Raw genomic sequence first — 24,953 nt, forward strand, 5'->3', positions numbered from 1 at the left:
CAGTCCTGAAGGGCAGGGGGGTCCAGGTTCATGGAAGGCAAGTCCCGCCTGACCAACCTCATCTCCTTCTATAACCAGGTAGCCCACCTGGTGGATGAGCGAAAGGCTGTTGTTGTAGTCTACCTAGACTTTAGCAAAGTCTCTGACAGAGTATCCCCCAGTAATCTCCAGGAGAAGCTGGCAGCCCACGGCTTGGACAGGTATACTCTTTGCTGGGTTAAAAACTGGCTGGAAAGCCAGGCCCAGAGAGTGGTGGTGAACGGAGTGAAATCCAGTTGGCAACCGGTCACCAGTGGTGTTCTTCAGGGGTCAGTGTTGGGGCCCATCCTCTTTAATATCTTTACGGATCATTTGGGTGAGGGAATTGAGTGCACCATCAGCAAGTCTGCAGAGGACACCAAGCTGAGGGGAAGTGTCAACCTGCCAGAGGGTAGGAAGGCCCTGCAGAGGGACCTGGACAGGTTGGGTTGATGGGCGGAGGCCAGTGGGATGAGGTTCAACATGGCTAAGTGCCGGGTCCTGAACTTTGGCCACAACAACCCCATGCAACACTACAGGCCTGGGGCAGAGTGGCTGGAAAGCTGTGCAGAGGAAAAGACTCTGGGGTGCTGATTGATGTTCACCTGAACATGAACTGACAGTGTGCCCAGGTGTCCAAGAAGGCCAACGGCATCCTGGCTTGGACAAGGAGTAGTTCAGCCAGCAGGACCAGGGAGGTGATTGTCCCCATGTACTCTGCCCTGGTGAGGCTGCACCTCAAGTACTATGTTCAGCTTTGGGCACCTCACTACAAGAAAGCCATCAAGGCCCTGGACCATGTCCAGAGAAGGGCTATGAAGCTGGTGAAGGGCCTGGAACACAAGTCCTGTGAGGAGTGGCTGAGGGAACTGGGGTTGTTTAGTCTGGAAAAGAGGAGGCTCGGGGGAGACCTTATTGCTCTCTACAACTCCCTGAAAGGAAGTTGTGGGGAGCTGGGGGTTGGCCTCTTCTCACAGATAACTAGTGATAGGACTAGAGGGAAAGGCCTCAAGCTGAACCAGGGGAGGTTCAGGTTGGAAATGAGGAGATATTTTTTCTCAGAAAGAGCAGTCAGGCATTGGAACGGGTTGCCCAGGGAAGTGGTGGAGTCACCATCTCTGGGGTTACTTAAGGAAAGGTTTGATGTGGTGCTTAGGGATGTGGTTTAGTGGGTGATATTAGTGGTGGGGGGAGTGGTTAGACTAGATGATTCTATGATTGGACCTGGTTGCACCTCCCACAGGTACACACACTGCTGCTGTCAGACACTGGCAGAAAACTCAGGCTAGAAACTAGTTAGAAAAAAAGATAGCATCAAAATGGTGTGATAAATATATATATTTTTAATATAGAAATTATTTCCAAACAGTTTGTAAGTCCATTTTAATGCCTACATTACTATAGTGATAACAACATATCTAAACTAAACAAAAATTAAATCTTAACCTAAACATTGCAAAGATATTCTGAGCAACACTACACTATAAAACAGGCTCTTCTATGGTTTATATCTCAGAGTGCTGTACGTAACGTAACTAGTTAATGTTTTACTATTAATATTAGTCAGAAAGTACTTACAAAATAAAGAGAAATTTAGGAAACTGTAATCTATCACTAGTACAACACAGAAAAATAAACTTCAGTAATGGAGTCACATGGCTGTACATGTCAGTGTAGCTAATGCTATTACAATTGGAAGAGCAGGTCAGCAAACTGATGCCCACTTTTGATTTCCTGTTTTCATAACAGGATGTTATCCCCAAAAGAAACATTCCTTTTCAGGATGCTCTCATCCCCAGAGTGACAGTCTCTGCTGTTTACTAGAACAGAGCTGCAGTGAAACCTGTTCCCAGGATTTGTTGTCCTCTATATCCTTCACAGATCTGAACTGGCCTCTTTGGGTGTAGCTAATTGAGGAAGAATTGTTTTTGTATGGATTGTCACCAGTGTAGAAAGGAAGTGGAAGATGATAACTTTAATTTTAGTTCATATACCCCATAGTTTAATTGCTCTGATAAATGGCACTATATATATCTTACAAAGCAACTGAGGACAAACCCCTGAAATCCTACAAAAAGATTAACAAGTAATGTACATTTAGAAGAGTGTAACTGATTAACTTGGAATCAGCTTTAATGGCTTCTTGCTTGACAATTAGGAAGTCCAAAATTGATTTTGGTCTTTAGTGAAACGTTTACTGTCACAGAATTCTGCATTAGTCATTATCATAGATGCAATCTGAAATGGAAATGGAATGCCAAACATATTAGTATCGTGTAGTGCTTTGAGTCAGGATAAAATTATTTGTAGTAATTTAATATAGTTATTGTATTGTTTGAAATGTTCAACATACCATCACCGATATCATCATAAATCTCTCCATCACTGTAAGTAAAATAATAAATAAAAAATAAATGTATTTAATAATTAATACATTAAATTTAAATAATAAATAATAAATAAAAAATAATGTATTTAAAAATGGAGACATCAGATATTACTATTTACATGCAGCTATGAAAAGGTGTAGCAGTATGGTGCAGACATGCTATCAAGTATTCATTTGCTATTTAGGTAATAAAACAGTGTTGAGCAGGACGTTGAGGCCAAAGGAGCTTCAGTGAAGGGTAAAACTGGATATGTTTCTTTTTAAAGTGAAATCAATGCTTTATTAAAAGATATATATATTTTTTAATTATGTTTTAAGGTAGCTGTTCTAAAAAAAAAAAAAAAAACAGAGGCATTTGCATTAAAAATGAAAGACTGAATGATCTTTTTAAAATCAAAGATGGGAAAGATGAGTGAAAAAAATCAGTATGGTCTTGAAACGCTTACTTGTTTCTGTACTTGGCAATACTATAATGGTTTTGGAGGAGCAGCTTTTTGCATAATGAATTCAGGTAATGTCTGTAAAAGATATCTGCTCCATAAGTAGGAATTTTCAAAACGTCAGTCAGATACATGGACAGTCCCCTTGAAGCCAATAAAGCTATATATGTTTGTAAGCTAAGCATGTGCGTAAGGCTTGGATTCTAAAATTGACATCTGATTGGATATTTAGAGGTCCTGCACAAAGCACATTAAAGGAAATGGAAAGGCTCTGTCTGATGAGAGTTTTGGATTACAACCGTAAAATTATTCTGAGGGATGGAGCCAAACCTGCACAATCCCAATGAGACCGAAATAAAAATTAACCTAATGAAAATTTGGTCCATTTTAGTTAAACATTTTAAATTGGCATCAATACACCTAATCACATTAATCTACACTTTAGTAATAGACTGTAGTCCTGATAATACTCCATTTATGTATCTTTTCAAGGCTTAAACAAGAGTTTATGGTTAAGCAATGAGGAATGGCGTACTGGATAATTTCCAGCATAGAATTACATGACTAATTCTTGAGAAATATAAAGTTCATTAAAATATCTAATTTTAAAGGACTAAAATGACATACTGAAAAAAATAAATTTCATATTTATTTAACAAACAGTTTAGAACAAAGTATATCTTTAAAACAGTTTTTTCAAAAAGATAACTTACTTCTCAACTAAATTGCTTCTCAGAACATACCCATCTGTAAAACAGAAATATATGTTATATGTGTTAAGTTAAATTTAAGTATTCATGATATTTCTTCTCTTGCTAGCACTAGTGAAAAGTAGTTTTTATCTTTAAAATATTTCAGATAGGAAGATATACAGATGTATAACAATGTATGTTGTTATGTAACATGTTCATGCAAGGTTTTGCTATGTCTAATTGTTCTTATCTACCTGTTTAATATAACATGGTGCCTTATATTTCCTACAGGGACAAAAATGTTTTCTAAGATATATACACCAATGAATTATTACTAACTGTAATTGTTTAAAATGTTTAATTGTATCTAAATTGGTAAAGAATATTTGTATAAAAATATGAAAATACCTTAGAAAAGCTGTTCAGTAGTGAATTAATCTATCTCTCTGTTGCATTGCTATTGAAATCAGATAAAACTACACATATTCTTCTTCAACAAATTTAATCCCTCGAAAAAAGTACTTGCTGTCTTTGGAAAAATACATCAGCTGAAATACTTGTCAAATGGTGTAACATACCAAGCAAAGAGAAAGCTATGACAGCAATTACATATTTGTAGCTAAACAATGGGATGTTTGTACAAAGATAGAAAAAGTTTTAAAGTAGAAATGTCATTTTATGTTAGATTTGAAATTACTGCAAAAGTTTCCCTATTTTATTCCCTAGAGGCTTAAATGGCCACAGTAAAACTACATGTTTTTAGTAATCCATACACTGCCATATTAATTACTTTTAGTATAAATTTATTAGCTTTACTTGTAAACATCCTTTGCATTCTTGCATTCTTGGTGCTGCTGCTGCTTCATGTATTCAGAAGAACCACTGTAGACTACAGAAAGTATGAGTTTTCTGCTAGTATGCCTGGTGGTGATCCTGCAGATCAGTCTATCTCCAGGTCTTACTGTTTTACTTACAGGAATTATTTCTTCCTTCATATGAACTTTTTGTTTGTTTGTTTGTTTGTTTTTCCCAAAAATCTACGGAATTGAATTGAAGGATTTTCTGTATTTCAAAAGGTATGTGGTTCAGACAAAAGCAAGAATAAGGAGGACTTTTAGGGTAAATAAAAATAAGTGATAAAAAAATATGTTCCTAAGCACATCAGTCCTTGCTTAACAAGGTGGGAAGACCTTACAGTATAATTCCTAATTTTGTTTAACTGGTGGTAGAGGCATGAAACCATGGAAGTGCTCTGTAAGTTAAAGATCAAATGGAAAAATTAATGTGAAAGAAAGTAAAAAAAAAAAAAAAATGTAAATATTAATTTTATATCTATCTGGCCATCAAAAGGTAAAGTTAAGATATGAGGATACTCCAACTAGAAAAATAACCACAACTGTCATGTACTTAAATAAAATAGGACTCCAGTTTTGCTAATTAATGTGAAAATTGACAGAAATATATTCAGAGGTTTTCATGGAGGATATTTTTATTTGTTTTGCTCTTTTATGCATAGCAAAGCAGTAGCTTCTGTTACTGTTTGAAAAGCTTTGAAGACTACGTAAGGAAAACAGACAACACGAACTACTTTCTGCTTTGCTATTAGCTTGATTCAAAAAATGTGACATCGATGGCCTCACTTTGCAAAGTGGCTGCTGTAAGGCAATACATATTTTGAAAAACTTGTGTTCTTATGCAAGAAATTCTTCTTCACCCTGCAGGCCTGCCAGGAAGATGGCTATACTCCAGATTGTAACAGATGAGTACAGAGGGGAAAGAAATAGAAAGAAATTGACTGAATCCTTGTCAGAGGTGTATGGTTTTGGACTGTCTTCTACATAGGCCAATGGTTAAAAGCAAAGGCAAGTGGAAAGATGTTGCCACTTTGGACATAGTCTTTTAGAACACGGTGAATTTTTATGAGGAGGTTTGAAAAGCACTGAAACAGAAACATACTAAGAAACCGAAACCAACAGTAGATGCTCCAGACTTCTCCAAAGAATGCAAAAACTTCTGCCAATGCATACCCTGTCCAAGGGTTTCAAAGAAACACTGAAAGGCCTTGTGCAGCTCCCAAAACAGGCAGGGATGCCAACAAGGACATATGCCTTGGATCAGCTAGCAGGGGGAAGACACTTTAGCAGTTTTCCCCACAGCCTGTTGAAAAGATTAAACTCCAGCTCCGGCAACCCAAAGGAAGAATATCGTCATTGATTTTCCCTTGGCTGCAATCTATGGGCAAGAACTTCCAAGAGGTGCAGCAAGGATTTTACTGTTTTACTAGATTTTGTAGGGTATCACAGCAATACTATTTTTGGCAAATGGAGGGAGACAGAAGCAACAAAAACATCTCCTTAGCTAATGCAAAGCAAGGTTTACATAAATAAGTTGTGATCTCTCTCACGTTTGGTATGTCTTGACTATTGGAGTTTTAAGTTTTTTAACTTCTGACACTTTTAACATACTCAGCGAGCTACTGTAAGTAGTAACAATAATAAAATAACAACAATATAACTATATAACTCCTGTCAACCATCGGACAAAGAGAAAGACAAACATCAGACTTTAGTATGACAGGAAGAGTTTTTTTTTTTTTTGATGTCCTGAGTCATGTATTCTCTGACAATTTAATTAAATTAAATTTTAATTTATACTTTCACATATGCATTCTGTACTACAGCTTTTTAATAAGACTTACATTTTCCTTCTTCATTCCTGCACAGCACCTTGGTATCATCTGTATTTTGTATAATTTCAATAGACTCCCCTGGTTTAACTTGTAAGTCTTTAGATCCCCACTTCCTTTGGGGCAAATCCTGGACTGTGGTGGTAGAGTAAAGAACTTTGATTTCACCTTCAAACTGGAAAAAAAAAAAAAAAAGAAAGACATGCCAGATTAAAACAACAACAACAACAACAAAACACTATAAGGTAAATCTTATGATCATGCATTTTTATAACAATATATTCCCATTTATTCATAGATTTTTGAAAACTAGGCAAATCATCGTTTATACTATCTTGTATGTGCCCAGGCTTGCCATTTGCACTTACTAGGGCTCAGATCACTATTTTTACAAGTAGTAATGCTTCACTTGTCAAAGGCAAAATAATGGATTATTTACAAATTTGAGGATACCATATGGATATATTAGTCTTTATATTTTATGTGAACAAAACTTACTTTGAACTTTTTTCTGAACTCCTTCTCTTCTCTTTCCATCTTTTTAAGCTTTTGTGGATCTTTTTCATCTGATTTACCTTTTCCAAGGTTTACCGGTTTTGGTGAACTAAAACATGACATTACAAATAAAACAAAATTAGTAACACATTTGAGGTATTGACAATCATTGTGGTAATTTTAGTGAAAATGTATTTCCTTTCACGTGTCTTAAGTATGTTTTCTTCACTCTACAAAACTGACACGGATAATACAACATAGGTTTGTTTGCAGAAGAAATAAAAAAAATGGGGTTGTCTTTCCGACTCTTTTTTTTTTTTCCATGAGTTCTGATGTTAATGTATCTATTACACCAGTGAATATGGAAAAATTTTCAAAGTATCTAGCCATTAAAGCAATGAGAACTTTACATCTACCAAAAATAGTTTAGATAAACAATGTCCATCACTTTAGACTGTTTAGGCAAAGGACAATTTTTGTGAAGTCTAGGTATGTTTGGGCAATAGGCTGAATAACACATGTCCCACTTTGGAGGCAGCTGGAACACCTTAGCCTTTCATACAATAGCTGTCTTAGTCTTTTGTGCCCATAAGAAGAACTTGCTACTCCAGGGAATCTGCATTATATGCTCTATTTAGAGTTCTGTTCTTTTTTCACATCCCTGATACCTGATTTGTGCCAATGAACAAGAAAAGGTTTCATGTCCTAACTGCCCTTCCTGATGCTGTACCTGGGTATTTAAAGTCTGATCTTGTGTTCTAATCCTTCCTGTTCTCTGCAGAGTTGTGGATGATAGTTTCACTGAGTGTGAATGTATGTGTGTGAAATAACTTAGCTTTAAGGCGGGCCATGCTGTTTCCTTTGGATATAGAGCTCAGAAAGATCTCTCTGTTTTAATGCCTCTAGACTAGATTTTTGTAGTGCAATCTGCTTGTAACTCCACCTGAGTGAAATCAGTGACAGCAGAATGTGACATGTTGCAGTCAGCTCCACAGATGCATCTGTGCTCATAACATATCTGTGTTCCAGAGATGGTTGTGACTTCCTGGTACAGGGATAAAATTTTCCAAGCTGAACTTTACACCTCCAGATGTGTCTCATACTGGTAGTGTAGGGCACTATCTCCTTTTCTCATAAAATATTGCAGCAGCTGAAATCTAGTGCAATACATATCCACTAGAATCTCCAGATTTTGATAGAAAGATGACTGCATGCAAAGAATCTACTGTGAAGGGTCTTTAGGTCACTCATTCATTTACACCTCTTGTCCCTCAAGGGCTAAATTTGTTGAAATTCAAAACATGCTTATTTATTCTGCAGTCTAATACCATTATTATTACAGTCTGTAATAAAGGCCATTGTCAAAAGCAAGGTTATGAGAACTACAAAACCTGACACCACCAAATAAAGCATACTATTTGCCTCTAGTAAACACTTTGAAAATGTGCCACAGTGTACTAAAGATTTCTAATTGGAAAAGTAATTCCTGTTTTCCTTGCCTGAAGTCAGGTGGTGGAGGAAAGTCTGAGGAATCTACATCATCATAAACATCACTGTCTCCACAATCTGAAACAATAATGTGTAAAAGGATTCAAAATCATTATGTTATCTCTGAATGTGAAAACATTAGTAGTGAATACATTATGTTATAGTCTGCAATAGAATATATAAGTTGACAAAAAACCGCAGCAAGTTTTGTAGTTTTTTACTTTCTGTAGTAACTGTAGTAACAATCTACTGTGCAAAACATATACCAGCAAACCTTTTCATAATAAGACTCTTTATGAATAATAATAGGTATTCACTGATAGTTTAATCTTCTTAAGCTGAAGCAAGTTTTTGCACATGTTGGCTAATGCAATAGATTTTAATCCTCATTTTAATTAGTCTATTTCCCACTGTGTTGCATCAAAGTATATATTTAGGATTTGATTTTAATATAAACTCACGTACTTCCATAGCACTTTGGTCAGTGTAACATTGCCTAGAATTGGGTATGAATCACACATATATTAGATTTTAGATCACCTTGCAGTGCCAAAGCAGTGGAAAGAATACTTACTGCAAGAATATACTTTGAATCATATCCAGCATATTTGTAGAAAGGAACCAATTATTTAACTCATCAAATCCATGGCTAGAAAAAGTCACAGTACAAGGTTGAGACCTCATTTCAGGCAGCAGCCACAACTTGTAAGAATTTGCTTTTTATTCTGTGGCTGAGACAATATTTATGAGTATACGTTATCTTACACTGCAAGTGATAAAAATAACAGCAAGCATCTCATTATTCTTTTGAAGTCTCTCATTAAGTGTTTCTTTCCAAGTTTATCTATTCATACTTAATGCCAAATAAAATGAACAAGTGGAAGTCTTAAATAGCAACATCATGACTTTAAAAATACATTAATTTGTTTTCTAGGAAGTTTGCACTATATTGATATCTCCTTGTCTGTAGCCAAATCAGACACAATATATGAAAATTGTTTGCTGGAACTGGATAAGCAATGGAAAATCCTGTTTCCTTCCTTAGACATGTTTTTGTGACTAACATGATACAGAGTAATGTATGCAGAAAAAAGGATCATGAATCAATATGGAGACAAAACCACAGACTATTAATTACCTTTTCCAAACTGCTTTGTTGAAGGAGACCTGCTTGGGTAAAAAAAAAAAAAAAAAAGGAGATGCTCATTTAGTATTTATATCACATTAATAGGCTTTCACATCATTTACATCCTTTGAAAAACTTACAAGGGCTCCAAGTAATCTCCAGACATTTTGAAGCTCTGCTGACACTAGCAATAATAATAGTTCACAGGCTAAATGTATTTTTACCAGTGGATCAAAATAAACTAGTTCAGAACTGAATGAGAAAAGATGGTAGTAAATATGTTATTTCCTGATCTAACCTCTAGGCAAGTTGGGGAGAGGACAGTCTTTGCATTTTTCTCTGTTGCTTATTATTCCTAAATTTTGGATTAATGGTATTAGATTTACCAGTTTTTCTTGGCTGTACTGGTGAGCAACATTCATTTTAACTGAGGATACAACAAACTTGCATCACCAGAGTGGAAAAGAGATGATGCATTATTTGTGTGTTCTTCAATAACAACAACAACAACAAAGTGTTATATTTTTAGTTACTAGGCTCATGCAACAAATACAGCTTGTAAACATAGTAATTATGTTATGAAGTTGAAAAGAAAAGTGATCAATATAAGGACATTTTTTTTTTCTTCAGAAAAGTATCATCCTGATTTGCAATTTGATGCATGATTCATTAGGCTGCTGTGAGAACATGTTAGTAGCATGTAATCAATGCTTTATTAGAATTAGTTAATGTGCACTGTGATTTCCTAGCAGACTCTTACAACAAATCTCCATTATCTTCTGCCCCATTGACTTTGGTAGTTTTTTCTCGTATACTTTTTTTTTTGTTATCTTTGACCTTTAGCTTCTTCAAGATTCCCCAGGACCAGGTATCATTCTTATCTTCATCCTGTGATACAGACCTTTGGAGTATGCATGCAATTATCACAATGTAAAAGGTAACATTCTTTTTAAATGCTCCAATTTAAAATCTTGATTGATGCACATAATTCTCATTAATGATAATGATGTATATATCACAAAGTGAGGACACTTACTGTCTAAAATGCAAAACTACAAGTGTGCATTTTAGATTTTTCATAGATATTGAGATATATAAATAGTTATATTTGTCTACCAGATGTCTGTTTTCGTCTTGTTACTCAGCAAGCTAGCATTTTATTATTTTATTTTGTTGTTTTCATTTCAGAGCTATTCTATTTTTCTATTGGGGATTTGCATGACTGAAGCTTTTTTTTATTTCTTTTTTTTTTCTGACATAACAAAATTAATTACGAAATGAAACTTCTCCAAAAGACAAAATAACTTTTTTTTTTTTAAATTCATGTATCCATCCTGATGTATATCCACTTGCTGATCATCCCAATACTTGACTCAACAGTTATTATGTCAAATTTAAGAATAATAAAAACCAAAATGATAATACACTGCTAAAGACACATGTTTTAAATGATATGAAAACATACCTAGTAACAGCATCGGTATCATCAACACCATCATAAATTTCTTGATCAGAAGGAGGAGGTGGGAACATCTCTTTAACAGATCAAACAGTGAATTAATGCGTTTCTATTTATTGTTCCTGAAGAGCATATTAATTACTGGCCTCAGCATGTCAGATATGTCTGCAACGTGTGTGTAATATCCTTGTAAATGGGGTCTTTCTGTAGACCTGCAGAGACTATTTATTAAAACAGCAGTTTAGCCTTAACCCAGTTGGGCACGTCATCCACAGAATTTAAACGTGACACTGCCAATAATTAGAGGATGAATACTGAAAAAAAAAAAATGCATTTGTCTGATGAAATTCTAAGTAGCTGTTTTGGGCCCATTTGTTATGATGACTTTTTCATTTTCATTTGAGACTAACCATGGCTGAAGGTGTCAGAACAACACTTCCAGCAAATGACACCACAGATGTCAGAAGCAAATGAAATGTAAGTTCCCCATTTTGGTGGCAGATCTGACCTCTGAGCCCCACCTCCTTCAGTGCAGGGTTAGCTCAGTTTCCACGTCCAGTTCCAGCCACTGGTCAGAGTACTGACTGAAATCTGTACTTAGCTGGCAGCAGCTTCATTCAGGACTGCCAGGGGATGCTTCTCCCATGACTAGTATCTAAACTCTAAGCTGAGAAGATGAGCTGTTCTCTTGTGATCAACGGAGAATGCTACATAAATATATGTGCTACCAAAGAGGAAACCAGTTTGAATGTCTGTTTTTGACAGTGTGGAAGTGCTGCAGACATACTGGTTAGGACTTTAGAGTATTTCTGGAACTGAAGTTCCCTTTAACCTTGCCAGCAAAATGTAACTTTAATTGGTAATATCACTGGCTATTTCAGAACTGCACTTCTGGATAAAAATTCTCGATCATGTTAATATTTGCCAGTTATACATCTGGTGTTTTGTGAAATCATTTAACTTCTCACAAAACAAACAAACAAACAAACAAACAAACCTTAATGATCTGTAATCTGGCATGCTTCCAATACATAGTGTGAGAAGACAAAACATTTTCATCCCAAGTGGATCACATAGGTAGAAAGAAAGTGAAGTTGGCCACCATACTTCCCTGTTTGTTGTCTATTAGCTAACATTTAGCATGCTTCTGGATAATTACTGCATTATTTGGAAGCTGCAGAAGTCTGGATTTGAAGGTAAGCAGTACACAGAAACAAATACCCCCAAAAGTGCATGTAGAACTTACTTCCAGCTCCATTTCGACCACCACTCTGACTGGAAAAACAAACACAAGAGATATCTTAGAGAAAAACAGTCATTCTTTGGAAAAAGAAAACACCATGCTTTTGTGGGTCTTAGTTCTAAACACTTTGGCTTTGGCACTCCTTGTCTATATTGTCAGCTGAGCACTACTAATTCTATGCTGAAAGCTCAGGCACAGGCTTGTATGTTCTATGTTGACAACAACTAAATGTGCCAGTTCTTTTTTTTTCACTCTGCCTTCACCACACACATTGATTTCTTACAGTCATATAGTAGTTACACTCTTACTAATGCTAAAGAAAATGTGCCATCGAATTAGTGAGTGAATTATCTCCAAGATGAGGATGGATTAATTTTTAGCAGAGTCAGGTAAAGGAATTCAGGAAAAGTACTCTATTTTTATCATTGGAAATAGTTCATTACAAACCAGAAGAAAAATATTTTAAAATACTATCCACAATAATTCAAAAGGGGGAATTATCAATATTCTCTATATTTAATGCAAAAGCAAAAGGGACACAGTGTATTTTAAGTGAAGCTCTGAAGGAAATTTGCATAAATCAACACATAGTTGAAGCCAATAGATGTGCATATTTTTGTATGAGCAGAACATTTAGCCCTAATTGTTGGTAAGTGGCTCTACTGGGAATTTGCAATATTTTATCTTGATTTCAGGGAGATGCAAACTGATGTCTAAAACTATTAATGATTTACAGTATTTAGAACATATTTTACATTTCTATATACATATTGCTAAACTAAACATGAAAGATAACTTACGACCATAGGATAATTCAGGTTGGAAGGGATCTCAAGTGGTCATGTAGTTGAACTTGATGGAATTAAAAAATAACCTGACTGATTACTTGAGAGTGCATCCACTCCCTTTATTCATAACTTATGAGGCAATTTTTGTGAGATGAAATGGTAAGCAAGTGAACTTATTGTTCAACTGTCTTTTACCAGGTGGTGCTTTAAACCCCTGACTACACATTTCTAACATTTCAAGGATTCCATATTAGCCTAATGTTCTAACAGTAATTGTAAAGAACCTCCTAGGTTTATAGGAACTGGGATTATTTCCAGGTCAAAGACTTTTTTAAACTTATACGTCAAAGCAAGATATTTGTTAAAGTCTTGTGCCAACAACTCCTGAAACACAGCAGACCTAGTCATTTATTAAATCTGGAATATTAACAATCGTACTGATAATGAGATAGCACTGTTTGGTCAAGAGGCTTTTTATAGTATGGCATTCTTACAGTGGTTTCAAAACATCTTGATGCATTTCAGACCTTCTAACGATTCATGCTCATGAACTGAACAGAATGCTATTAATCTCTAGAGAAGATAAAAATGTTGAAATACAACTTGAAGGATTTAATGAATCTGAGACAATCATTCATCCATCCAAGTTCCTTAACCTGTTATTTTATAAGAACCAGTGTAAGTATTCTTGTTTGCTTTTGAATTCAAGGGATATTCCTACATTCCTTGCTCTGAGGTTGTTAATTTTAATGCTTGCCATAGTGAAATGGATTGGCCAGAAATATCTCTGCAATGAATGCCTAATGCTTAGATTACCTAAAACCTAGAATAACTGAAGTAACTCTTCTGACTGTCATTACCATGGTATGAGACCATCGCACAGTGAGGGAAAATGTTAATCATCAACCTACAAAAATATGAGATGTATAAACATACTTGTTACCTAAAGAGTGTCACCACAAATGCAGATCTTCCTAAGTGCTGTTTCTAGAACTCACAGGGATGTCCTAGCAGCTGAGGATCATCTGCACCCAGCAGCAAGACAGCTGTGGTCCCTGTGTTCCAGCCAGATCTCTGAGCTAAGGTTCTGGGAAGCACTAAAGCCAAGTGTAATGACTGGGAGTTGCAACATAACATCGAAATCTTCTATACCTGTATGCAGATCTCTTATCTGAATCCCAGCATATGTGAGTCTGCACATAAGGACATGTGATGGGGAATGAGCACTGTTTTTTTGCATCATGTGACAGAGGCAGACTTTTATGTGAGGCCAGGTAACAAAGGCACTACCTTCTTGTTGGGTCACGTGGTAGCCTCAGCTCCTGTCACAAGATCACGTGTATATTCCCTTGCCAGTAAATTTGATATCTGCTGCAGATGGCACTTTCCTAGCTGCAGATCCCTTTGACATTAAAAATATGGTACATTGAAGTAGAGAGGCTGCAATGTAGCACTGCATCACAAATGCATGGGAGGGTGTTCTGTAGAGGAACTTGATCTTGTGGAAGATGTCCGGGTCAATGGCAGAGAGGTTGGAACTGGAGATCCTTAAATGTCCCTTCCAATCCAACCCATCCTATGACTCTGATGAAGTCAAAAGTATATCTCATACCCATCTCAGGGGGTTTGATAGTTTTCGTTTGTTTGTTTTTATAGAGAAGACTAACCACATTAGCCACAGTCTCTTCCTAAGCGTCATTCCAGTCACTCTTCCAGAAATCCCTTATCTTCAGAGGTAAAGAGGTAGTAAGGCTCATAGTTTAAGAGCAGTGAGGGTGAGAAAGGGTCTCCCAGAACAGTGAGTGCTTCTGGAGTCCTTTATTCTTACACATTAGAAAATGCAATATGTGACTCAGAGACAAAAAAAAAAGGAAAGAGAGGGAGGAGAGACTTGCACTTCCTGCAGGTGATTTGTGAGTCCTGCACGTTTTGTGTTTTGTTCTCTTTTGGGTTGTGATTCTATAGTATGGATAACATGGATTCTTCCTGAGGATGAGTGCTTATAGATGCTAGACTCCAGAATACATTCTTGTTCCTCTGACTACTTCAGAGTGAATAGCTCAGTTACATGTTTCTCATATAAGTGATTTTTTTTTTTTTTTTTGTCACAACAGTCTACTTTGTTGTTGTAAAACTTCCCCTTTCCAGGCTGACTGTGGTGATTCATTGGTTCCCTTAAATGTGTTCCTTTTACATACCTGCTAATACTGTCCTGTTCTCCAACATCATCATATACTTCTTGGTCACTCTCTGGTTGTTTCACAGCGGTTTTTTTGCTTTGTTTTTAAAGAGTCATAATCAATCTCCACCACGGTCGTCTTAATGTAACCATCTAAATGAATGAAACCATGTAATTAAGCAAATAGAGTTTGAAAGCCTGAAGTAAAGGAATTAGTTTAACTGAAGGTTCAGAATCAGTGTGATTGAACTGTATTGGACTATCTTTGAAAACTTCAAAAAAAAAGTGTCATGCGAAGCAACCTCAGCTTGAGTCTCTATCTGCCCACATATGTACAAATCTCAGAAGTCTCAGATCTCTACCCAAGCCCTCTTCAGCTGGTGTCAAGTTAACTTCATCTTTATTTATTTCTCAGCTACACCTGAGGAACTTCCTGTGCAGGCTGCAAGGAGCAGGGAAGGACAAAGATTCTGACAGGACATAAGGAGGGAGAGACTTTTTTTTTTTTTTTGCATGGATTGTACTTTGAGTTGGTAGACACACTGGATCTGTACTGTCCCCTTGTCCCTGGAACTTCACCAAAGAGAACTGGTTATACTCCTGAGTGTACTGGCTCAGGAGAAACTTTTGCAGCAGAGCAGCTGGCCAGTCCCAGCTCTCTCATCCTCTCCCCATAAGGAAGATATCTATAGTACTGGATGTTAGAAGACATTAAAGAAAGTGCTCAGCTGGTATTGTCCAGTTATTCATGTGTGAACTCTTACTGAACTTGTCATTTTGGTCTCCTCAGAATTTTAGCTATTGCTTTTAATAACTTTTACTGATTTTAGTGACTTTTGTTGATTTTACGTATCAGTCTTTTAATATCTTTGCTATAAACCAGGAGATAGATCACCAGCATAGACTCACTGCTATGGGGGTCATTTATAAAAGTAGAGAAAGATTTTAGATTTCAGACAAAAAAAATCTAAAAATTAGTGATAAACCCAAAAACACTTAAAACAAGACCTTATTTTAGGCACGTCCATTTTATTTATAATAGAATGCTATGAAAAAGCCAACCTCATAACTTCCACAGGGCCAAATTCCGATGTTAATTTAAAAGATAACATGGAATTACCTCTCGTTCTTAACTTATTCAAGTGCCTGTTGATGTTACATAATGTTATACAATAACTATGAACTGAGCCCTGCATGCCAGGTAAGGACAGATGGATTAGTTGCAGTAATTATTTGCTTTGGTGGCCAGTGACTAAGCCTTGTTAAGGCTACTCTTTGCTGTAATGCTGCATGCGCACACATGTTCACTGTCTAATAGCGAAAACATTCAGAAACACAGTGAAGGAGCAGAACTTACAACATCCTTTTATCCTGCCCAGCCACTTTCCTTCTGGGTTGTCTGTGAGGCGAATGATTTCAATCTGATCCCCCTGTTTGACAGTCAGCTCATTCTTCCCTCCCTTGCTGTCAACACGAGCTCGTGCCTGATGAAGGACTTGGATGGGTCCTGTTAACTGCAGAGAAGAAGCAGCAAAAGAAGTCACAGATGTGGAAAAATGGATTTCTTTCCTAAACATTCAGGCAAAAGATAATATAATGATAGTTGTATAACTCGTTTCATTAACATTTAAATACTCTAGAAAAAGAGACATTACTCCTGTTCCCAGCTTCCCAACTATTAATTTAAACTGGCTTTGAAAAGAGAAAGTAACAGCATAGTGATAAAGTAGCTGAAGGAGTGACAGAAACACAGAAATATGAAGACTAAAACCAACAGGCTAATCTGTAGAGCTGTTCTTCACAGAACAGATTTGTGTTTGATTCCAATGGGCAGCCCCACATAGTTCCAGTAGAACTACTCATATGAATAAATGTTCATTAAGATAAACAAGTCTTTCACATAATGTTCTGTGCTTACAATTATGCTTTATAAATGATTCTAAAAGTACCCCCAAAGAGATGATCGCCCTGTTTGTTAGAATTCAGGATTCTCCTTGAGATCTTTAGTACATATTAAAAAGAAAGTTCTTTGGATTTTAACTTCTGTGGCTTTAATGTATATGCAGTCTTGTAGAGTATCCATCCCTACATAGGTGTCAACTAGAAAGAAAATACGATTTAAATACATTTGTTTGCATATAAGAATAACAACACTTTAACATCCACAAGAGAGCAGTCTGCAGTCTAAAAGCTTCCAGTGTGCTAGTGCGTACACTTAGGGGAGTGGTCTGAAAAGTCAACATGGGGCCAACCCCCTGACGAGCACCGGCTAAACCACTATTAATTATTATTATTTTCCTTTAATATTTGCTCTTCATCTCAGCAGCCCAAGGCCATGATATGGGAGAATCACAATGGCTTTACTGTATATGGAGCAAAATAGATGGGGAGAAAAACAAAGCCACCCACTACATACAAGGAAACTGAAAGAAGAACAACAAGAACATCAAGAACAAGCATCAGTTAGCAGAAAATGACTGACTAGCAGTTTTATAAACTGCAGGAGCACGTTGACCACCAGTTATATAAAAATGATATAAAGAAGAAACAACTGTCACATTATTTAGCACCTGGGCTTTTACAACGACTATAGCTCCCCTGCAAATGTATCCTATTCCATTCCTCCGTATTTAGTCTGGAAGTCCCCTTGGGCTGGAGACCAGGGCAAGGGCAATGTGTTGCAATTTAATGTTGAAAGCTCTTAAGGGCTGGATATGGTTGTATACAATATGAAGCATATTTGTCCCAATTCACACTTTTGTAAAGGGCTTTTAACGTAATTTTAGTGAAGGAAATGTGTTTTAAACAGAAAAGTATTTTTTTTTAATAAAAAGAACATGAGAAGGGATTTTTAGCAAAAATTATATAAGCACTGAAAAAATTTCCTTGTTCCTAGTACTGACTTCAGTCTCTGTACTGCCAAACATAAAAGGGTAGATTTACATTTACTCATGATTTATCAAGGTGCTTGACCTACCTAGCATGACAAATAGTTCTGCAGACAGCTGAAAAGCATATTTTGGACTAAACAATGCTAACTAATACTTCTTACACATCTTTGCCCAGATTACAAAACAAAAATCTTACTTTGAACTTCTTCCTTATTTCCTGCTCTTTCTTTTCTTTTTCCTTTTGTTCTTTCTTCTCTTGGTCCATTCTTTTCTTTTCTTCCTTGTCCCACTTCTTCTCTTTTTCTCTCGATGGTCTAGAAAAGCATTGCCAAGACAGACTATAGCAGTGAAGCAAATCTCACTAGAGCTTTCTTATTGAAGGCCAATTAAAAACTACATGTGATAGAAAATGGCTTCTCCCAGTGAAACCTAAGATACATGTTTAAACCCAAATGTGGCTGCAACAGACAGAGGAAGCAGCCCTTTCTCTTATATTACTTACATAATTTAAAGCGGCTGTTTTCAAGAGGACAGTATGCCAGAAAGGGAGACTGGCTCTGCATGTGCATGTCCAAACACATCTGAGCTAATTTTGGTAAGCAAGTTGGCAAACGGGTAGTAATCTCGGTGTTGTGGCACTGTCTGCAGCTGCTAAATACTTACCCAGGCTATCAGTGGTTGATGAAGCCAGACCTGAAGCCTGAGTTATCACTGGACTGCTTTTTTAAAACTAACTGAAAGATTTTCCAGTGGTCTACAGCAAATGGCAATCAGTCTTCTGCACTGCTCCGTAAGTGTGACCAATACACCAGGGTACATCACCTGTCATGACTTGCATCCTGGATGGTACTGAGATGTGGGCCACGGGAAGTAATTAGGACTATAGCTACAGCTTTGTAGGTTGCTGCCAGCATTTTTACTTGAAGAGCTATTCTTTACAGACCCTATGGAACCGATTAAGTGAGGCTCTCTTCTCTTCCTTTTTTGGTATTTTTGCTAAACAGAAATGATCAAATTAAAAAAAAATTAAAAATCTATAAATAAAAATACAGTCTGAATGAGGAACACTTGTTTTGATTATATAGTTTTAAAATTATCTGTGAAAGAGAATTCAACAATAAATTACTGCTAAAAGTCATTCTACTTGCGAAACAAGGTATTCTGGTGTAGGAACTTTAGACTATTTACTCCAATTTAGAGGATTTATTTGGATCTTGCCACACAATGAATCCGATAGCTTCAGATATTAGTGGGGTGAGAGACTCCATTAAGTGAGGGGTTAAAGGGTAAGAGACAGCAGAACTCTTATTTTGGCTCTGCAGATATGCCAGGGTACGTGAACCATGAGACCTGTACATCTGGTCGCTTATAGGAGTTCTAGGTACATTTATGTAGAAAGCAAGAAAAGCAACCACAACAAAAGAATCTGTCTGTGACCATAGTATCTAGGGGCTGAACTTACTTTTGCTCCTAGGCTGTAATTCCAAACAGTGATTCACACATGTTCCTTAGATCAGAAATCAGACTCTTCTGTTATCTAGATCACAGTAATCACATGATTTTATTACAGGAATTTTTCCACCCCAGGGCATATTGGATCTAAGTGGGAAATAATCTGTGAACAACCTGATTTTCTCCAGGTGAAATGAATGAATACAATGATGCTTGGCAGGGGCTGCAGTGGAATCACACTTCTGTGCCAGGTGAGGTACTTTTGCTAGCAGTCTTTTGGTAATAAAGATACAATAGGCTACAGGGTTTAAAATTTCTACCTGATTTCATTTATGTCTTCATACATCTCTCCATCACTTCCTTGGCCCTGTAAGAAAATTTCAGTTTTCAATGGCCTATATACATTTGGAAAGGCATGAAGAAAATGGGCTATGTAAACTTCATACAAATTGTATAAAAACATTTACAGCAAGATGTAAATACAAATTCATTTAATCTTCCAAAATCAAATTACTACATTATTCAAACCCATTAATTCTCTCCTTCCTTGTCTCATCCTTGCTTTTATAATACCACAGCTTTAAAGTCCTGGATTGTTACCGTCACACTAGCACGTTGCTTAATGCAAAGGGGGATGTTTTAATTGCAGTGTTAGTCCTGGAAAGTCTTTATCTGCACTGATGATTGCACTGCCATGATGAAGGCGCCAGGGTTAGCAGTAGTTAAACCGGAATGCTAGGGATCTAAATAGGATTCAGATTAAGGTCTCAGAGACTGTTTTAATCCTAGTACAGCCAGGTGCTTAAAGACACCAACACAAACGTGTGCTTAATTGAAACAAGTGGTTTATTACTAGAATAGAACAGGCCCTTGTTTCTGGAAAATCTCAGTGAAATGAAATGAAATGTCAGAAGAAATAGTTTTGTTTTGTGTTTGAAACCTACTTTTGGTGCCTAGCCAGCTTTTATAATTAGTTCCAGTTTGCTCAGCTTACTTGGTTTTATTTCTGCCCTTCACAGTAAGTGTTTCTACAATTTATTGTCAACATGTTGGATTCATTCTGCAATTACTTTTCTAATGTATTGAATTGATTTTACTAAATTTGTCAGTTTGTACTGGAAAGGATAAGTTTATCACTTACCGCCTCTGTATTTCCAGGAGCTATATGACAAAAAAAAAGAAAAAAAAAGGGGGATATTAATTTTTTTATTTACTGTACAAAACCCAGTTCATTATAGTGTTAACTATTTACAAACTGCTAACAGCACTATTAGTATTAACTAGAAATACATGTAGGCTCTAGCGTTCAATGATATGAAAGTGAAAAATCAGAGCTTTTCCAGGTTGCTTTTACATTATGCTGTAAACTAGAAATACCTGGTACAAACACTTCACTTGTTTCCTATAACTTAGCACATCTCACCATGTACTTTTGAAAGGGAAAATTTTGTTTTAATTATTCATCAGGGTCATTGATAAACCTACCTATGCTATTTGTTTACAAAAAATGCCTACTGATACAAGAAAATCATTGTTAAAACAAACAAACAAACAAACAAAAGAAACACAAAACAAATCAGTCTGGATAGACCACAAAGAACTTGCTTGCACCAACTCCACAGCTGAATAAGGTGGCGAAAGGCTTTTCTTTAAGTGAGCCTCTGCCCTGTTCTGCAGAAAAAAACCACTAAATCTGCTGCTTCCTCTGCTGGTAAATTAGGTAAGCAAAGAGCTCAGGAACAGTTTCAGCTCCACGCCTACATTGTTGTACAGAGGGATGGTCAGCACACTAAGCGATGCATACTGTGCCTGGCACAGACCAGTGCCTCCCGAGGAGAGATCAGAAGGCGGACTGAAATTCTTTGTGTCACAATCTGCTTCTCTGGCAGCTCCTGGTACAACATAGTGACTCTCTGCCTCCAATTGAAGGCAGATCACAAAGCCACACTAAAAGCACAATCAGGAAGTTATTATTAGTTTTTTAATCACATATAAAACAGTGCCTGTTTTGCCAGAACACACAACTTCAGCTCCGAAAGAACAGCATTCATTTTGGTTCAGATTCTGAAATCTGGTAATTTATTATTTTATTATTATAATTTTATATTTATATTCTTAGTATTTATAATAATCATAATATTTATAATAATTAATATAATTAGCATAATTTAACAAATTAGAATATTTATATTTAACATTTAAATATTAATATTAACAATATTAATTATTAAAACAATAATATTAATAATGATGTTGATAATAATCTTAATGTTTATATTTTATATTTTAATATTTTTTATATTTTTATATTTTAATATATTTATCTTTAAATTTATATTTTATTTTTATTATATTTTATTTTATTTATTTTATTTATATATATATTTATATTTTTATATTTTTTATTATTATATTATTATATTTTATTATAATCTGGTAATTTATTATATTAGTTCCAGTATATTTACAACAACAAAAAGAAAGGGGTGGGGGGTGCAGGAGAAGGGAAGGGAGATATTTAAAGCAGTTCCTGAGAGTCTGTCATATTAATTATAAAGCAATTAGTGTTATGAGACAACCTTCTTAGCCCATAAAACTGCAGTACCAGAATAATTAGTTGCACAACTCACTCACGAACACAATATGCTTTTGCTTATCTTATGAATACAATATGCTTACAGCTTCAGAACGTACCCATCTTACTCTGTGAAACAAATTCCACATCATCATAATTTTCTTCGTTGTCTGGACTTCTGCAAGTATGAAAAAGGGAACATGTGAAACCACTAGATGGTTTTATGACTGCATTTTCATTTACCATTTTTCCGGTGCTTTTTTTTTTCAGTTATTTTATAGAATGGTTGGGTGCTCTGTTGAGCCCTATGTGCTCCTTAAGTACCCGTGAATGTCTCTTCCTGACTGTGAGTAGGTTTTTCAGGTGGAGACACCTTGATCATGAGTGTAAAGGGAGAAAGGAGCCAAAGGCCCTCAGACACGATGGTGATGAGTAGTGTATGAAATATATAATGGGCAGACGGGCCTACCGACTGGAAAGAGTTGGGTTTTTTTAACCATCTTCGCAGGTGCAGGCTCCTCGCACAGTGCACAAGAGGAACATCAGACTTTTGTACAACGCTAAACGTAGCTCTAAGATGTGCTCCTTGACTTGTATGGCTTAAAATCTATACAAGGGGCAAGAGAAACAGAGTCACAAAGTTGTAGGGGTTGGAAGAGACCTCAAGAGATCACCAGGTCCAACCCCCCTCCAAAGCAGGTTCCCTAGAGCAGGCTGCCCAGGTAGGCATCCAGACGGGCCTTGAATATCTCCAGAGAAGGAGACTCCACAAGCTCTCTGGGCAGCCTGTTCCAGTGCTCCATAACCGCAGCATACGGTTAGGCTGGGTGAAAGGGTTCTGGTGCTGGATTAAAAAACCCGGAGAAGGAAGAAGCTGAAGATACAGCTGGCAGTTTAGGGACCTTTAACTGCAGCCGGCAATTTTCAGGGGCCTCTCACTTCCGAAGGCTGTGTAGCGGTCGAAGGAAGCCTCGGGCCGCCTACCCTCGCCGGAGGGGTGCTGTGAGGTGGGATAGGGGCACGGACAGGACAGGGCGAGCATCAGGCCGGGGGCTGCTGCCGGGGAGCTGCGGCCGCTAGAGGGGGCGGCGAGCGCGGCTGGGACGCTCGGGTGTCGCCTGTCGCATGTCGCCCGTCGGGCGGCACCTCGCCCCTGCCCGCCGCGGTATATTCTCCTTGTCCTCCGGCTACTGGCTGGAGAGAGGCTCGGTATTTATCTTCAGCTTGTTTCCGGCCAGTTTTCACGCTAGACCGAAGCGCTTGCAGCCCTCCGCCGCTGGAGGGTTCCCGATGTGCACGAGGATTTTCGGAGAAGGGCAGAGAAAAGGAGCCCGGTGTGTGACAGTGGCTTCTAATATTGTCACAGCAGGCCATGCCGCATCCCGTGGTGCGGTTTCGCAACCAGCGCTGAGCTCAGTTCCTCAGGCTTGCAAGGCTGCAAAGCAGGGTATCGGCTGGAAGGCCTGACCCTCCTGACTCCTTCCCCACAAGAAAAATGCAGGGGAAAGGTTCAGCTATTGATACAAATGATTATCTGCAAAAGTAAGAAATCTTTTTATACTACTTTTGAGTATAAAACCCAGCCAGGTATTTGTCTGCTCCATCCCTTACCCCCTCACCAACAGGGCAGAAAAAGTGTCCCTGCAGATAAGACTATTTAGTGAAATGACTAAATAGTCCAAGCTAATGAAAAACATATCCAAACAGGCCAGGGAAAGGGCAGGACAAGCACAGCAGCATGGAAGCTCAGTGCACCCAGAGATCTGCGAGATGGTCTTCACAGGTTACAGCATGAGCACAGTAACAGGTGGAAAAAGGAGAGAAAATGAAAGATCTCATATTTTATGTTCACTTACGTTGTTTCAGAGCTGGGCTTGATGTTCCTGGGAGGCAGGCTGGGAGCTGCTGGGGCCTGCAGGGATGGGTGAAGGGCTGGTGGAGGAGGTGGCAACTGCATGGCAGAGTATGGTGGAGGTGCAGGTGGCGAGGCTGCTGCTGAGGAGAGCGCTGGCTGTTTAAAACCTTCATTTTTAGGGCCTGAAAAAATAACAACAAAAACAGGACAGAATAATTAATCAAGCAAATAGCTCAAGATGGAAAGAAAATAAAAACCTCACTGTTTACGTGAAGTATTAGGATAAAATATCACTATTGCACACTGTCTAAAGCAAATATATTTTGTGAACCTCTTTCTTAGATATACTTGGTGCCTTCCTGTACCACAGGAGAGAGGATCTGCCTAGAAGAATTTACTGCCTACAGTAGGCCTTGAAAATGTCTTTAAAAACACAAAAATGAGACACAAAAAAAAAAAAAAGTTCATCCAGTGTATAAGTTCTTGTGCTTTCACATTATCATTTAGTTCTACAATTTTCTTGCAGAGATCAGCTGCAAAGTGTCACATGAGCAGTGCAGTCTCACTGGAGTTCTTGCTCAGAGACAAAGTTTAAAGGGAGGGCATGAGAAAGAAAAAGACGTTTTGGCATTGATTAAAAGCTGTACAGCTATCTCTACAACTGCAAATAGATTTGTAATGTAAGTTGTAAAAGGCTGGACTTAATATTCTACACTAGCAAGCCCATACTAGAAAAGTGGCAATCTGAGAAGCTACACCCTCAACAAACAGGTGCAGTCTTAAAAACAAGATGATGCAGTGCACCAGAAACACAGCAGCCATAATTACATGAGTAGGCTGGCTTGCGTGTGTGCTGCACCGAATTCATGCCCCATGTACAAGCCACAACCAAAACCATGGTAACTATGGCTTCGAAAGTTCACATTCGGAGAAGTTATTCACACACAATCAAATGAAATCACTGCCTGGATACCATGTTGTCAAGTCTAGAATTGTGTTTCAACTATCGTTAAGCTACCCAGAAGGGATTGTCCCCATCTGTATGGAACAAAGTACAACAAAGTCTAAGGAAGAGGAGAGCAGAAGAAAAAAGCAAATTCACAGTTCAGTTAAACCAATAAGAATCAAAAAGAACCCCATTGTCTTCTGGAGTTTTTTTCAAGTTCACACCTGCATA

The 24,953-nt window shown here is 37.4% G+C and overlaps 1 protein-coding gene across 1 annotated transcript in view; it reads right to left on the reverse strand.

Annotated features, from left to right (window-relative positions):
- Positions 1-1,338: 1,338 nt before the first annotated feature.
- The window catches only part of FYB1 (FYN binding protein 1), a 68,308-nt gene continuing 44,693 nt past the window's right edge, over positions 1,339-24,953 (reverse strand). Inside the window, 18 exon segments of the mRNA XM_035563809.2 lie at positions 1,339-2,256; positions 2,372-2,403; positions 3,561-3,594; positions 6,238-6,400; positions 6,724-6,829; positions 8,220-8,286; positions 9,347-9,375; positions 10,095-10,235; positions 10,800-10,869; positions 12,040-12,068; positions 15,023-15,091; positions 15,093-15,156; positions 16,361-16,517; positions 18,091-18,208; positions 19,667-19,713; positions 20,488-20,507; positions 22,041-22,099; positions 23,778-23,958. Of these exon segments, the coding sequence (XP_035419702.2) occupies positions 2,234-2,256; positions 2,372-2,403; positions 3,561-3,594; positions 6,238-6,400; positions 6,724-6,829; positions 8,220-8,286; positions 9,347-9,375; positions 10,095-10,235; positions 10,800-10,869; positions 12,040-12,068; positions 15,023-15,091; positions 15,093-15,156; positions 16,361-16,517; positions 18,091-18,208; positions 19,667-19,713; positions 20,488-20,507; positions 22,041-22,099; positions 23,778-23,958 (1,409 nt within the window). The 3' untranslated portion in view covers positions 1,339-2,233.

Source organism: Cygnus atratus, chromosome Z (assembly GCF_013377495.2).
Source record: "Cygnus atratus isolate AKBS03 ecotype Queensland, Australia chromosome Z, CAtr_DNAZoo_HiC_assembly, whole genome shotgun sequence".
NCBI classification, from domain to species: domain Eukaryota; kingdom Metazoa; phylum Chordata; class Aves; order Anseriformes; family Anatidae; genus Cygnus; species Cygnus atratus.